This window comes from Bufo bufo, chromosome 5 (assembly GCF_905171765.1).
Source record: "Bufo bufo chromosome 5, aBufBuf1.1, whole genome shotgun sequence".
Taxonomy (NCBI): Eukaryota; Metazoa; Chordata; class Amphibia; order Anura; family Bufonidae; genus Bufo; species Bufo bufo.
Genome location: NC_053393.1, coordinates 413,877,817 through 413,892,590, shown reverse-complemented (window position 1 = coordinate 413,892,590; position 14,774 = coordinate 413,877,817). Strand labels below are relative to the sequence as shown.

Below are 14,774 nucleotides of genomic sequence, written 5' to 3'. Positions count from 1 at the left end.
TATAGCAGTTCATGTTGGTATTGACTTCAGTTTAAAGAGGACCTTTCATGGGTCCAGACATTATGAAATAAGTAGCACGTTATGTAGGGCATAAAGCAAGGATCTAATAGCCCTTACTATTTCTCCTGGGCGCCGCTCAGTTCGCCCGCTGTGCCCCTGTTAAATTCTCCCGCCTGGTATGCTAATGAATAGCATCGGAACAGGGAGGAGGAGACGCCTGGGTTTCTTAATGGGCGTCTCCTTCTCCCTGGCTGTAGAGCGGTCCAATCACAGCGGAGAGCGTCACAGCCTGGGAGAAGGTGAGGTTTTTTTTTTCTCCCTGGCTGTGACGCTCTCCTTTGTGATTGGACTGCTCTACAGCCAGGGAGAAGGAGACGCCCATTAAGAAACCCAGGCGTCTCCTCCTCCCTGTTCCGATGCTATTCATTAGCATACCAGGCGGGAGAATTTAACAGGGGCACAGCGGGCGAACGGAGCGGCGCCCAGGAGAAATAGTAAGGGCTATTAGATCCTTGCTTTATGCCTTACATAACGTGCTACTTATTTCATCATGTCTGGACCCATTAAAGGACCTCTTTAACATTTGAGAGTTGCAACTGTAACCTTCAGCAGGCACAAAGCAAGTCTACTTCAGATCTACCAGTCTGGTTGCTAGGGACACCAAATATTTTCAACTAGGTTGTCAAGTATCACATTCCGAGAAACCAGTCAGTTTCCATTACTTGAGTCTCCAGCATTGCCCCTAGATTGAAGACCGAGAAGGAGCGTGGAGTTTTGACAGTTCTTCTCAATAGCTGTCGACCAAATGACCATCTGGCCGATGGCTATCTCCCCTGACTCCCCCATACACATACATTTTCAGGGAGAAAGCTGCCATCAAAAGTCAAACCCTGAGCGCGAGACCTCAAAGACATGAGACACTTCTCGCTGCCAACAGACACTTCTCGCGATGGCTTATCTCCTGGGAGAACAAAAGGATCGGGTGAAATGATGTTGAGGGAATTGGGAGCTCCCCATACACAACAGGCATCCTGAAACTGCGGCCCTCCAGCTGTTGTAAAACTACAACTCCCACAATGCCCTGCTGTAGGCTGATACCTGTAGACTGTTCGGGCATGCTGGGAGTTGTAGTTTTGCAACAGCTGGAGGGCCGCAGTTTGAGGATGCCTGCATTAGACAGTAGGCCAAACATGGCGTTCTCAGCTGTCCATACATTAATGTGTATGGGAGCCTTTACTGCTGCACATTGAACAGGACACACAGATGAGACAACTAATGTACAGGTTGTAATTCTTCTGTTTTACTTCAGACCAAGACCAAGAGTTTCGTCTTCGTACCCACTGAAAAAGAGAAAGCGGACAAGCGTTTCCATCTTCAGTACAATGTGGTTGATGATTGCTACACAAGGGTCTCAAATAACAATGAGGTGATCAGTGGTTGGGAAAATGGAGTCTGGAGGACAGAGTCTATATGTAGGAAAGTGGAGAATGACTGGAAAATGGTAAATCAAGAATGTGAACATGTGATTTAGCTTAACCCTTAGGATGCCAGAGTTTTTTATATTTTTTGCGTTTTCATTTTTCTTCCCTATCTTCCTTGAGCCATAACTTTTTATATTTCCGTTTACATAGCTGTATGAGGGCTTATTTTTTGCAGGACAAGTTGTACTTTCTAATGCCGCGATTAATTATGGCATACAATGTAGTGGGAAGCGGTAATAAAATTCCATATATGGTGGAATTGGAAAAAAACGCAATTCATCCACAGTTTTATGAGTTTTGTTCGCACGGCATTCCATTTGTGGCAAAACTGACCCATGCCCTTTATTCTCTGGGTCAGTTCGAATACAACGATACCCCATATGTATATATATATATATTTTTTTTTTTATGTCTAAATAGTATAAAAATAAATTAAAACTTTGAAAAAAATTTTTTTTTTACATCTCCATATTCTGACCCCCATAACTTTTTTTTATACTTATGTATACTGAGCTAGGTGGGGGCTCATTTTTTGCGGGACGATCTGTAATTTTTATTGATAGCATTTTGGAGTGTGTATGACTTTTTGATCACATTTTATTACTTTTTGGGGGGTAAGAGAAGCAATGAAAAAAATGGCAAATTGACCATTTTGACCCCTTTTTTCTGTTACGCCATTCGCCATATTGGAAAAATATTTTTATATTACGCGTGTTTTCGGTCACGGTGATACCCACAATGTTTATATTTTTTGTTAATTAAGTATTTATTTTTTTATTATATGGAAAGGGGGGTGATTTAAGCTTTTATATTTTTTGTAATGATTTTGAAGCTCATATATGAGCCTTTAAAATGTTTTTTGATTTTGAACAATCATGTATTTTTTAAATGAGTTTATTACTGTCTATTGCTCATTTCTTATGCTGGCCTACCATCAGTGAGTATTCAAAGCAATTACCGACATCCACATTAGCCACAGGGGTTGTCGGTAGGAGGCCCGGAAGCGCGAACTTCTGGGTTTTTAACACTTTAGAGGATCTCACTTGATCACAGCATCTAAAGCCTTTAGAAACAGCTGACGGCCATGATGCCCGCCGCATGTGCGAGCGGGCACCATGTTTGCTTATCCCACGCGCTGGGAGCGAAAGGGTTATTAAAGTGTAACTGTCATGTTGCTTTTTTGGGCTAATGTTTAGGGACAGAAATAGGGGAAAAAAAATCTAATATAGTTTATTTAGAGAAATTGTACATGTATAGTAAAAACTAGATTTTTGTATTTACCGTAAAATTTGTTTCTCCTCCGTTCATTGGGGGACACAGGCTTGACCATGGGACACAGGTCAAGATGGCGGTTCTCTGATTGGCCGGAGGGTTATTGTTTATGCCCATCCTTGGGACTGCTCTGTAACGTCCCCTGGTCAAGCCTGTGTCCCCCAATGATACGGATGAGAAAACTAGATTTTTGTACTTACCGTAAAATCTGTTTCTCTTCCGTTAATTGGGGGACACAGCTCCCACCCGTTCTCTCTTTTAGCTTAGCTTAGTCCCTGTAGGAAGGGTATAGCTGAATGGAGGCGCTCACACCTTTGTGCTTAGTGTCCGCCTCCTAGTGGCAACAGCTATACCCATAGTCAAGCCTGTGTCCCATGGTCAGGGTGGATTTGATTTAAATCAAACTGATTTAAATCACTAGTCAGTAAGGCTTGATTTAAATCATAGTTTTCTACATAAAGACTAATTCTTGCTGGTATAACTTATATTATGCAAGTAGATGAAGATTTTTAGAATAACAACTTTTCATATTAGTTTGATTAGGTTGATTCTGTATTCATAGATTTGTAGAAGAAGTTAGGGTACTTTCACACTTGCGGCAGGACGGATCCGACAGGCTGTTCACCCTGTCGGATCCGTCCTTCTGCTATTTCGCCGTGCTGCCGCTCCGTCCCCATTGACTATAATAGGGACGGGGGCGGAGCTGCGGCGCAGCATGGCAGTGCACGGCGATAGGCCGCCGGACTAAAAGTCCCGCATGTCCGACTTTTTAGTCCGTCGGCCTCTCACCGCGAACTGCGCCGGAGCTCCGCCCTGTCCCCATTATATTCAATGGGGACGGAGCGGTGGTCCGGCGGCACGGCGAAATAGCGGAAGGACGGATCCGACAGGGTGAACAGCCTGTCGGATCCGTCCTGCCGCAAGTGTGAAAGTAGCCTTAGGATTAGGGTCTTTGTCTCAACTCTGTTCATGTTATAACATTTTTGCTGTGAAGAAGAGGCATGTGATCTCTGCTGAGTCAAATTCAGTTTTGAGAACTGCAAAAGTAAACCAAGCATCTGTGATAATATCTTGTAGACAGAGAAACTGCCCAATAATCTTACAAAAACCTCTGGAAGAGCATGACATTGTGAATGGATTAATGGAATTTATTTACCAAAAAAAATTAAACATATACAGCCTTATTCTACATAATTAAAAAAACGAATCTTTATTTCATGATGGAATAACCTTTGGAGGGTAATATATTTTCCTCAAAAAGCATTTTATATAAAAATTCTGATTTAAATAAAAAAAAAAATCAGATTTTTGATATATATATTTTTTAAATCATTGATTTTTATCCACCCTGCCCATGGTCAAGCCTGTGTCCCCCAATGATACGGATGAGAAAAACTCTAAATGAGTGTTACTAAGGCACATCCATCTTCCTAATACAGTACAGTGCAGTACTGACTGGGAAGAAGGGTTGGGAGCTGCTGTGAGATACATGACAGCGAGCAGTAATCGCTCGCTATTGTCAATGCAGGGAGAAGATGTCGTACAGTATATAGGGACAGAGCAGATATTAATGATTTCTCCTCAGGATAGGTCATCAATATCATGAGCACAGAATACCACTTTAAAGGGGTTGTCCAGGGTTTTTTAAATGATGCCCTGTCCTCAGGATAGGCCATCCGACTCAACGCATCCCCGCTTATCAGCTGGTATGTGTAGCTCCATTGATGGACGTCAACGCCGAAGTTACACTGCACCAGCAACATTGTAGCGGCAGGAGATCACTACTATAGGTTTCATGCCATTTAATTTAATGGGAGAAGTGGTGGAGTAGGGAGCTCCCGCCACTACATTATCGACGGTGCTGTGTAGCTGTAGCGCTGACTTCCGTCAGAGCTACACTGAGACAGCTAATCGGCATGGGTGCGCAATGTTGGACCCCTGATGATCAACTAGTGATGGCCTGCCGAGGATGGGACATCATTTAAAAAACCCTGGACAACCCCTTTAAAGGTTATGTTAGTTCCCTCTCCATTGTACTTGTAACGCAATATGTATGTCTTCCAGGTATATTTGGCACGCACAGAAGGTACCTCCTCAGCTAATATTGGCTGGAAGTTTGAATGTGCATCAGTGGGATTGAGCATTGACAGTATAAGTGTCCGGACAGGTAGCCAGACTTTCAACAATGGCGAAATAAACTGGAAGCTGCGTTCTCTAGAAACACAAGTAGACGTTCATTCTGGTAAGACTGACTTGATTCAGATTTATATTAAAAATGATAGCTTTTGAAGACAAATGGAAGAAATCCTGTCCGAGTATCAGTGGGCTCAATGCTGTGTTCTGACGAGGACATCACCACTTATTCCACATGAATTAGCATCTAATTAAATCCAAACCAACTGTATAGACGCTGGCCATATGACTACTGTACAGCTCCAAAGCCACATTCCCAATTTTAGACGTTCTGCATGGCATGAACTGGTTTTACATGGGAGTCAGGTGCTCGGAAGGAATACCTTCCAGTCAAGCGGAATAGACGTTATGCCGAACTAATATAAATCACCCCTGGCCACCAATTTTTGCCTGCCTTTTGTACCCTGGCCTCATCTACTTTTGCACGTTTTTATTAAAAATGTTCTGTTCTTAAATGACTTTAATCCAATTACCGAGGCTACTCCTAAGGCCTCATTCACACATACGTGGATTTTCACAGACCGTGGTCCTGCTGAGTGCATGAGCGAAAGGCGTTATTGGTTGCTGTGACGCCATGCGCTTCGTGCCGCCACCGCTGTACAGTAATACACGCATATAGATCATACGAGTGTACCACTGTACAGCGGCGGCAGCACGAAGCGCACGGCGTCACAGCAGCCACTCGGCAGGACTGTCTGCCTATAACTGCCACTAGGGGGAGCTTAGAACTCTACTGCATACGGATTTATTATTGCGTGTGCCCTACGCTCCCCCCACCCTTTCTATACTTCTCAGATCCAAGATCCCATTCAGAGATTCTCTTTCTGGGAGAGCTCAGAGAATACCGTAGACGTGAGGCATGCTCCCTGCTCACTTAGCTCTAAATTGTTTGTTTTTCAGTTTTGCCCGGAAGTTGATTTTCTGTATTGTTCCTTGCTTCGTATCCTCCAGTAATCAATACAAACATGTTTTATTCTTGCAGACAAGAACCTCTGTTCGTATCCAGAGTTTGGAAATGCATCAGAAGTTCTATTGGAAGCTGATCTATGTGGCGGGGAAGGAAATACCGCCTGGCAGCATACACAGTTGTTTCGAGAGGGTCTTGGCGCCACTGAACACTCTTTGGAAATGATTATAACTCTTAAAGAACTTTAGGAATCCTCTTTTAAATTTTTTTTTTTACATTTCAAGTATGGTTTGTTTCATAAGAAAAGAGGTTTCTTTTGGGATCCTGACGGGATTGATCTGACATCTTTCACATCTTCCCTGGCTCTTGATGGCGCTGGGCTACTTCTGGATCTGGGTTTCCTGTATATGAAAATGTCAAGGTTTTAAAGGGGTGTTCTGGTGATGTGAAGTTATTTCCTATGCACAGGCTAGGGGATATCTATTAGATTTGGGGAAGTCCTACCACTGGGACCCCCACTGATCACTGTACCCTGTGGAGCCCCTCAAAATTAACAGACGGCCAGTTGGACATGCATGTGACTGCTCGATTTATTTCTATGGCAGTTCCGCTGTCTCTGAAACTCGGGGCATGGGGGGTCCCTTTAATGTGTTTTTAAAGTCTGATTAAACAGCATGATGGGTTTTTTTTTAATCATTTCGGAAGCTGTATCTTTTACTTTTTACCTGCATTTTTTTTTACTAGAGATTTTTTTTCCCCTTATGAACATAGGGATTTTTTGCAGTTTTGCTGCTGCACTTGTTGGGACATGCTGATTTTTTTTATTTTTATGGGGGGGGGGGGGGTTTGTCAGCTCTCGACAGTGGAATATTTTATTCCCCGTGAAATAACAACGCGTGAGCACCTTTTCATGTGACTCCACTTTGTTATTCCTACTGGAAACAGGAATAAATTGACAACTGGTTGTTACCATTCCCTTTGTCAGTCCATTGTGACCTACACAGCCTGTCAGAGTATTTTATTCTATATTACCAGGAGGAATAACCGAGGGACAACATTATGTAAACTGGTAAGATACTTCAGAATTGCTATTGCATAGGGAATGGAAAGTTTCACTAAAACAAACTCATCAGGGGAGGGCCTCTTTAAAGGGAACCTGTCACCATGAGAATGCAAAGTAATCAGCCTGTTATAGAGCAGGAGGAGCTGAGCAGATTGATATATAGTTTTATGGGAAAAGATTCTGAAAAACTTGTAATTTATTTATTTATATTCCTGTTATTCTGGGCTGTGAAGTCCAGGAGGCGGTCCTATCAGTGATTGACAGCTCTCTCTGTATACAGTCATAGAGGGAAGGTTGTCAATCACTGATAGGACCGCCTCCTCGACTGCAAAGTCTAGAATGAGCAGGAATTTAAATGTATAAATTACAAGATTTACTGAATATTTTCCCATAAGACTATATATCAATCTGCTCAGCTCCTCCTGCTCTATAACAGGCTGCCTGCAGATTATTTCGCATTTTCATGGTGACAGGTTCCCTTTAAGAACCCCACGATGTGACCTATTTGGCGTGGCACTTGCAGTTCTTACACGTGGGGCTGCATGTAGGTCAGCACTGAGGGCGGGGGAAGGGAGCAAGAAGCTATTGAGCATGTTAGGGCTGTTTCACACGAGCGGATGCCATGCGTGACATCCGCTCCGTGAATGACAGCCAAGACCCGATGCAGACTGCAGAGGCACGGAGCATTAACATGATTGATAATGCTCCGTGCCTCTGCAGTCTGCATCGGGTCTTGGCTGTCATTCACGGAGCGGATGTCACGCATGGCATCCGCTCGTGTGAAACAGCCCTTAGTCCCCAACGAATGCAGGAGAAGGTGGCGCCGAAGCATAAAAGTGAGGAGGAGGTAGCTCTAGGAAGGTTTTTCTAGAACTTTTTCCTAAAAATAAAATAACATTTCAGATGTGGTAACGGTGCTGCTTAGTGCCAGTATGTGTGAACATACCCTAAGGCCGGGGACGGAAAATTCAGCTGTGAAATCTGTTGCTGCGTTTACAAAACAAAATGCACATATTGCATACAAGGTTTGGATGAGAATTCTGAAATTCTCATCCACTTTGCTGGTACTGTACAATGCTGCAGATTTGGTGCATAAAAATCCGCAGCTAATCAGTCACATGTCACTCCGGCCTAAAGGGAACATTTGTACAGTGCAATAGGTACCTGTCAGAGCCCCATACTACCACATGAGGGCGTCACTTGCTGCTCTGGACAGTTACTTTGCAGCATGCCTTCTCTGGCCTTGGCTAGCTGGGTTTGCTGTAACTTGTAGTCCATTAGTGACAACCATCAGGTGCCGGTTTCCAGAATTTTATTTGCACAAAACCAGATTTGATGTTTCTTTCTGTTAATTGTATTTATGTGAGGCGGCAATGACGAACGCCTGTGCAGTACTGCAGCCTTTTCAATGTCACGAGGGGTCCAGAAGTGTCACAGAGGCCAACGGCAATATTACAATAACTGAATTCCTAAATTGTCATGTCTCATCTATTTAAATAAATCACTTTTATTTCTATGGGTTTTGCCAAAAGTTTTTCATTGCGTTCCTGTTTATAGCAAAAATTGCGTAGTACCGTGTTAGCAAGAAAAAAAAATGATGTGATGTGGAATACTTCTGTTATTAGACGTCTTTATTGGCTAGTCAGCTTTCAGAGGCTCCTCCTTCAGGCAAAATTACTAAAAATATATTCACCCCTGTAAGGGTGGTTTTTACACACAGCGGTCATTTACTAAGTCTTTTTAGTCCAATTTTTGCCGGCTTTGCTGCCGTAAGATGCGCCTGATTTATGACAGAAGATGCGCCTTGTCATAAATTAGGCACATAGTTGGTGGTCTTTGCGCCTGCCGGAGAATCTTCACCAGCCCCTGGCTGTCATAGGTTTTCAGCAAATTTTTACGCCTTTCTCCTGGCATAACATTAGTAAATTTGCCGGAGGCCCAGCCCCTGCCACTCCAAGAGTACAAGCGCTCAGTGATCTCCAGCAGCAGTGCACATGGGTATCTGCCGCTCCATTCAAACAGGGGAACACTGGTCTCTATTCCAGTGATCGATGGGGGCCCCAGCTATTGGACTCCTGCCGCTCACACTCTTTTCCCCTATCCTGCAAGATCACAGCCCGTTACTGTCATCTCTGCCATTGTGCAGACTCCAGTGACCCCAGAGTGCGATACAGGAACGTTTCTTCTTGTCATCACCCCCTTTATCAATCACAGCGGGTATGTACCCTCTGTTACCTTCAGGCTACCTGCACACATTGTTTATTACGCGGGAACTCTTAGGCCCCTTTTGAACGCATTGCACCCGCAGTGAATCCGGAACCATTCACTTCAATGGGGCTGTTCAGATGAGCAGTGATTTTTACGCATTACTTGTGCGTTGCATGAAAATCGCAGCATGTTCTATATTCTGCGTTTTTCATGCAATGCAGGCCCCATAGAAATAAATGGGGCTGCATGAAAATCGCAAGCAAGTGCGGATACGGTGCGAATTTTACGCGTGGTTGCTAGTAGATGATAGGGGTGAGCAACCCCGGACCCCATTAAAGTCTATTCACTGTATTATTTTCCCTTTATAACATGGTTATAAGGGAAAATAATAGCATTTTTAATACATAATGTTTAGTAAAATGTGCCTTGAGGGGTTGAAAAAATTAACTCGCCTTATCCACTTGATCGCGCAGCCGGCATAGTCTTCTTTCAGGACCTGCAAAAGGACAGTTGATGACTTAGTCGCGCTCACCACGTGGTGACGTCAGTGCAGGTCCTTCTGAAGGAAGATAAAAGATCCTTCTATCTTCATTCAGCAGGACCTGCGCTGACATCACTGCGCTCACATCATCAAAGGTCCTTAAAGAAGACTATGCCGGCTGCGCAATCAAGTGGATGAGTTATGTTGTGTGCAGGTAGCCTAAGGGCTCAAGCACACGGCTGTAGTCCTTTTTGCGGAATAGAACATCCTGCCATGTATAGAACAGTCTTATCATTGTCCGTAAAACAGCCAAGTATAGGACGTTTAATTTTTTTGGTCGGTTCCACGAAACAGGACATACGGATGTGGACAGCGCCCAATGTGCTGTCCCTATCTTTTGTGGCCCCGTTAAAGTGAATGGGTTCGCATCCTACCCACAAAAAATGTGGATTATATGTGGGGAAAAAAACACAGTAGTGTGCATGAGCCCTGAGGGTCCAATCACGTACGATACAGATTTGAGTTGAATCAGTTTTGTCTGCGATTCCGTTCAGTGTTTGATGCATTTTTCACGCGCTTTAATAACCATCTACATCTCCTAACAACCATCAGTGATAAGCGCAGTTCATCCGGATACCTTCCATTTTTCAAGCAAGTCTCATTCATTTCTATGGAACCAGTGATAAACGCTCATCTACACAGACCCAAAGAAGTAAATGGGTCAGGATTCAGTCCGTTCACAACACGCATCACATCCAGGCAAAAAAAATAACTTGTGTGAAAAAGGCCTTGGGAGGAGTGAAAAGAAGAGCGGTTGCACTTCCCGGTGTAGGCTCGACCATGGTTTAGCGTGCTGGGCTTTCCATCAGGGTAAATTTCGATAAACGAAAAGAGTTCAGACGTATATAACAATGGATCCAGTCACCGTAATATGGCAGAGTCCAAAAGATGAAACGCTGGATTCCATTTGATCTGCTTTCCTTCAGTTTACCGGACAGAATAGCGTTTCACAAATGGGGATGGCTGGAGTACCAGACACAGACCATGGAGAAGCCTGGGGAAATTTCTGTACAGCTACCCGAGCCCCATAACCCTCAGCAGAAAGGTTGTGAGCAGTCTGCACTGGGGTATAGGAAGAAGACGGGGGGCAGGCACTGGTGGACTCCCCCTCACCCAGCATGGATTAGAGAGGAGGCAATGGTAACATGACCTGTAAACCGTGACCGCAGCAAGGCCGAAAATTCTGCTTAAAGGGAGTCTGTCACCACATTTGAGCATATTAGACTGATCAAATAGCATTATATGTGCGACCCAGAACTTAAAAACGGTACCTTTGTTGTATCTAATGGAGTTTTCTTTCAGCCAAAAATGAACTTTTAAGATTCTGTAAATGCGCCCTCTCAAGTGCCCAGGGCCTCTGCCCGCCCGTTTACTCTCCTCCTCTCTCCTTTTCCACTGCGGCTGCGCGGTCAAATTCGTAGCGCAGTGGAAAAGGAGAGAGGAGGAGAGTAAACGGGCGGGCAGAGGCCCTGGGCACTTGAGAGGGCGCATTTACAGAATCTTAAAAGTTCATTTTTGGCTGAAAGAAAACTCCATTAGATACAACAAAGGTACTGTTTTTAAGTTCTAGGTGGCACATAACGCTATTTGATCAGTCTAATATTATTTATTATTAATTATTAAAGCGCCATTCATTCCATAGCGCTGTACATATGATAAGGGGTGCATATACATAATACAGATAATTGCACTAAGCAGGAACAAGACGAGTTACAGACTGGTACAGAAGGAGAGAGGGCCCTGCCCGTGAGGGCTTACAATCTACATGGTATGGGAGAAGGACACAGTAGGTGCGGGTGAAGTTGGTCATGGCGGTATAGAGGCAGCAGGGTCCCGGGTTGTAGGCTTGTCTGAAGAGGTGGGTTTTCAGGTTTCTTTTGAAGGATTCCACTGTAGGTGAGAGTCTGATATGTTGTGGTAGCGAGTTCCAGAGTATGGGGGATGCACGGGAGAAATCTTGGAGTCGATTGTGGGAAGAGGCAATAAGAGGAGAGGAGGAGGTCTTGTGAGGATCGGAGAGTGCGTGTGGGGGTGTATCGGGAAAGTAGCTCAGAGATGTAGGGAGGGGACAGGTTATGGACGGCCTTGTATGTATTTGTTAGTACTTTGAAGTGAATTCGCTGGGCAATGGGGAGCCAGTGAAGGGAGAGGCAGAGGAGTAATAGGGTGAGAGGTGGATTAGTCGGGCAGCAGAGTTGAGGATAGATTGGAGGGGAGTGCGAGTGCTAGATGGAAGGCCACAGAGGAGAATGTTGCAGTAGTCTAGGCGGGAGATAATGAGGGCATGTACAAGCATTTTCACAGATTCAAAGTTAAGGAAAGCACGGATGCGGGAGATGTTTTTGAGTTGGAGGCAGCAGGTGGTTGAAAGGGCTTAGATGTGCGGTCTGAAGGAGAGGGCAGAATCCAAGGTCACTCCAAGGCAGCGGACTTGGATGACCGGGGGGGAGTGTGCAGCCATTGATCATGATAGATAGGTCTGTTGGGGGGGTTGAACAAGATGGGGGAAAGATTATGAATTCTGTTTTATCCATGTTAAGTTTAAGAAAGCGAGAGGCGAAGAAGGATGATATAGAAGATAGACATTGTGGGATTCTTGATAGTAAGGTGGTGATGTCTGGACCAGAGAGGTAGATTTGTGTGTCGTCGGCGTAGGAGTGATACTGAAAGCCATGGGACTCTATGAGCTGTCCCAGGCCAAAAGTGTAGATAGAGAAGAGCAGGGGTCCTAGGACAGAGCCTTGCGGGACACCAACAGAGAGGGAATGAGACGAGGAGGTGGTGCGAGAGTGGGAGTCGCTAAACGTCCGGTCTGTGAGGTATGATGTGATCCAGGAGAGGGCCAGGTCAGTGATGCCAAGAGATGAGAGAGTTTGCAACAGAAGGGAGTAGTCAACAGTGTCGATGGCAGAGGACAGGTCAAGGAGAAGGAGGACAGAGTATTGTTTCTTGGTTTTGGCTGTCAGTAGGTCATTGGTGACTTTGGTAAGGGCAGTCTCGGTCGAGTGGTGGGGTCGGAAGCCAGATTGTAGGTGGTCAAAGAGGGAGCAGGAGGAGAGGTGGGAGGACAGTTCTGAATGGACATGTTGTTCAAGTAGCTTTGAGGTATACGGAAGAAGTGATATGGGGCGATAACTGGACAAGGAAGATGGGTCAAGTGAAGGCTTTTTGATATTTAATATGCTCAAATGTGGTGACAGACTCCCTTTAATCCGTTTTTTTGTTCCTCAAAACTGCACTTCTCAAACTGATTAATGGATGTGTGGTTATGCAGGAAAACGGCTGTGGTAAGAGGACGTCAGCGCGGTTTTCTGCCGGACGGCGGCTGCTAGGTGTGACCTCACTTTAAGGGCTCATGCGCACGAATGTAAGAGCTCCGTGCACAAATGCACAGGCACCGGCCGTGCTGTGGCCACAATGACTTCAATGGGTCTACGATCCACAAGATAGGAGATTTAAGTGCTTCTGCACCGCAAAAGATAAGACAAGTGTTTCCATGGACTTCCGATCGGTGCCTCCTATCCTCAGCCGTTTCTTGCGGATAGCAGTCCCATTCAAGTCAATATGTCCGCACCGCATCCCGTGGCCAGTGCCCGTATATTACATGTGTGCACATGGCCTAGTGAGGCCCATCTGAGGTCTGTCAATTTAGGCTACATTCACACAGCCGGATATATGCTTCGCAGTCTGCAAACCGCGGATCCCCGCCGCGTGCATCAAGTACTTTCCACAGGCCCCATTGTCAAAATGCCGGACAAGAATAGGACACGTTCTGTCATTTGCGTTCGGCTCACAGTCGCTAATGGAAATGACTGACTGCGTGAAAAGGGCTCATGCACACAAACATATTTTCTTTTCGTGCCGTACGCAGAACCATTCATTTCAATGGGTGTGCAAAAAAAATGAAATTACTCTGCGTGCATTCTGTTTCTGTATGCCCGTTCCGCAAAAGAATAGAACATGTCCTATTATTGTCGGCATTACGGACAAGGATAGGACTGTTCTATTAGGGGCCAGCTGTTCTGTTCCGCAAAATACAGAATGCACACGGACGTCATCCGTATTTTTTGCAGACCTGAAAAATACATACGGTCGTGTGCATGATCCCTAATGGCTCACCTCCATGTCCTTATAACAGAAACCACAACACTGACGGGCCAGTGACACCGGACACTAAGGGCACCCCATAATGCGCTCTGTCAGGGCATTTATTTACTTGGGGGGGATTTTATCACAACTGGTGTAAAGTAGAACTGCCTTAGTTGCCCAGAGCAACCAATCGGATTCCGCCTTTCATTTTTCAGAAAGCCTTTGGAAAATGAAAGGAGGAATCTGATTGGTTGCTCCGGACAACTAAGGCCACATCAGCGTTCAAGCTCTCCGTTCCTCTTCTCCGTCCAGAAGTAAAAAAAAATAATTTAAAAAACGTATCCGTTTAGACCTTAATTGACGTATGTATGCATACGTTTGTGTCCGTTAGTTGGTAATACGTTCTGAATCCGTTTTTTTAGGACGGGGAAAAAAAAAGTCCTGTCTGCAGGATTTTTTTTCTACGTTCAAAAAAAGCAGATTCATGACTGAGCGTCCCTTCACGTTCATTGTAGTCAGCGACAGACGGATTTAAAAATATTGCCTTTTCATGCAGAACGTTAATATTGTACGTTTTTTGGGGTTATGAACATGTGCAGAACAAAACAGGAACTTCCAAACGAAGACAGGAAGAGGAGAAAAAAAAAAACAGGGAGTGTCATGTGACCAGGGGCGTAGCTATAGGGGGTGCAGAGGTAGCAGTCGCTACCGGGCCCAGGAGCCTAAGGGGGTCCAAAGACCCTTGTGCCACATAAGACACTGGCATTATAGAAAGTGCATACTGGTCAATTTACACCTCTGGCTGGAGGGAAGGGGTTAGGTTAAGAATTTGGCATTAGTGGGTGCCCTTTTAATGTTTGCCTCAGGCAGCAGGAAGGCTATGTGCTCCCCTGCCCCTTGCCAACAAGCACTGAGGGATGGGGGCCCAAGCTGAACTCTTGCACCAGGGCCCATGAGCTTTTAGCTACGCCCCTGCATGTGACAGTCACGTGAGCGCTGCTCCTCGCCATTTTGGGATGC

The 14,774-nt window shown here is 45.0% G+C and overlaps 1 protein-coding gene across 1 annotated transcript in view; it reads left to right on the top strand.

The window, feature by feature from the left end:
* NGLY1 (N-glycanase 1) overlaps positions 1 to 6,993 on the top strand; it is a 40,590-nt gene extending 33,597 nt beyond the window's left edge. Inside the window, exons 10-12 of the mRNA XM_040433159.1 lie at positions 1,310 to 1,501; positions 4,818 to 4,995; positions 5,929 to 6,993. Coding sequence (XP_040289093.1) covers positions 1,310 to 1,501; positions 4,818 to 4,995; positions 5,929 to 6,101 — 543 coding nt within the window. The 3' untranslated portion in view covers positions 6,102 to 6,993. The remainder of the gene's footprint in view (positions 1 to 1,309; positions 1,502 to 4,817; positions 4,996 to 5,928) is intronic.
* Positions 6,994 to 14,774: the final 7,781 nt, after the last annotated feature.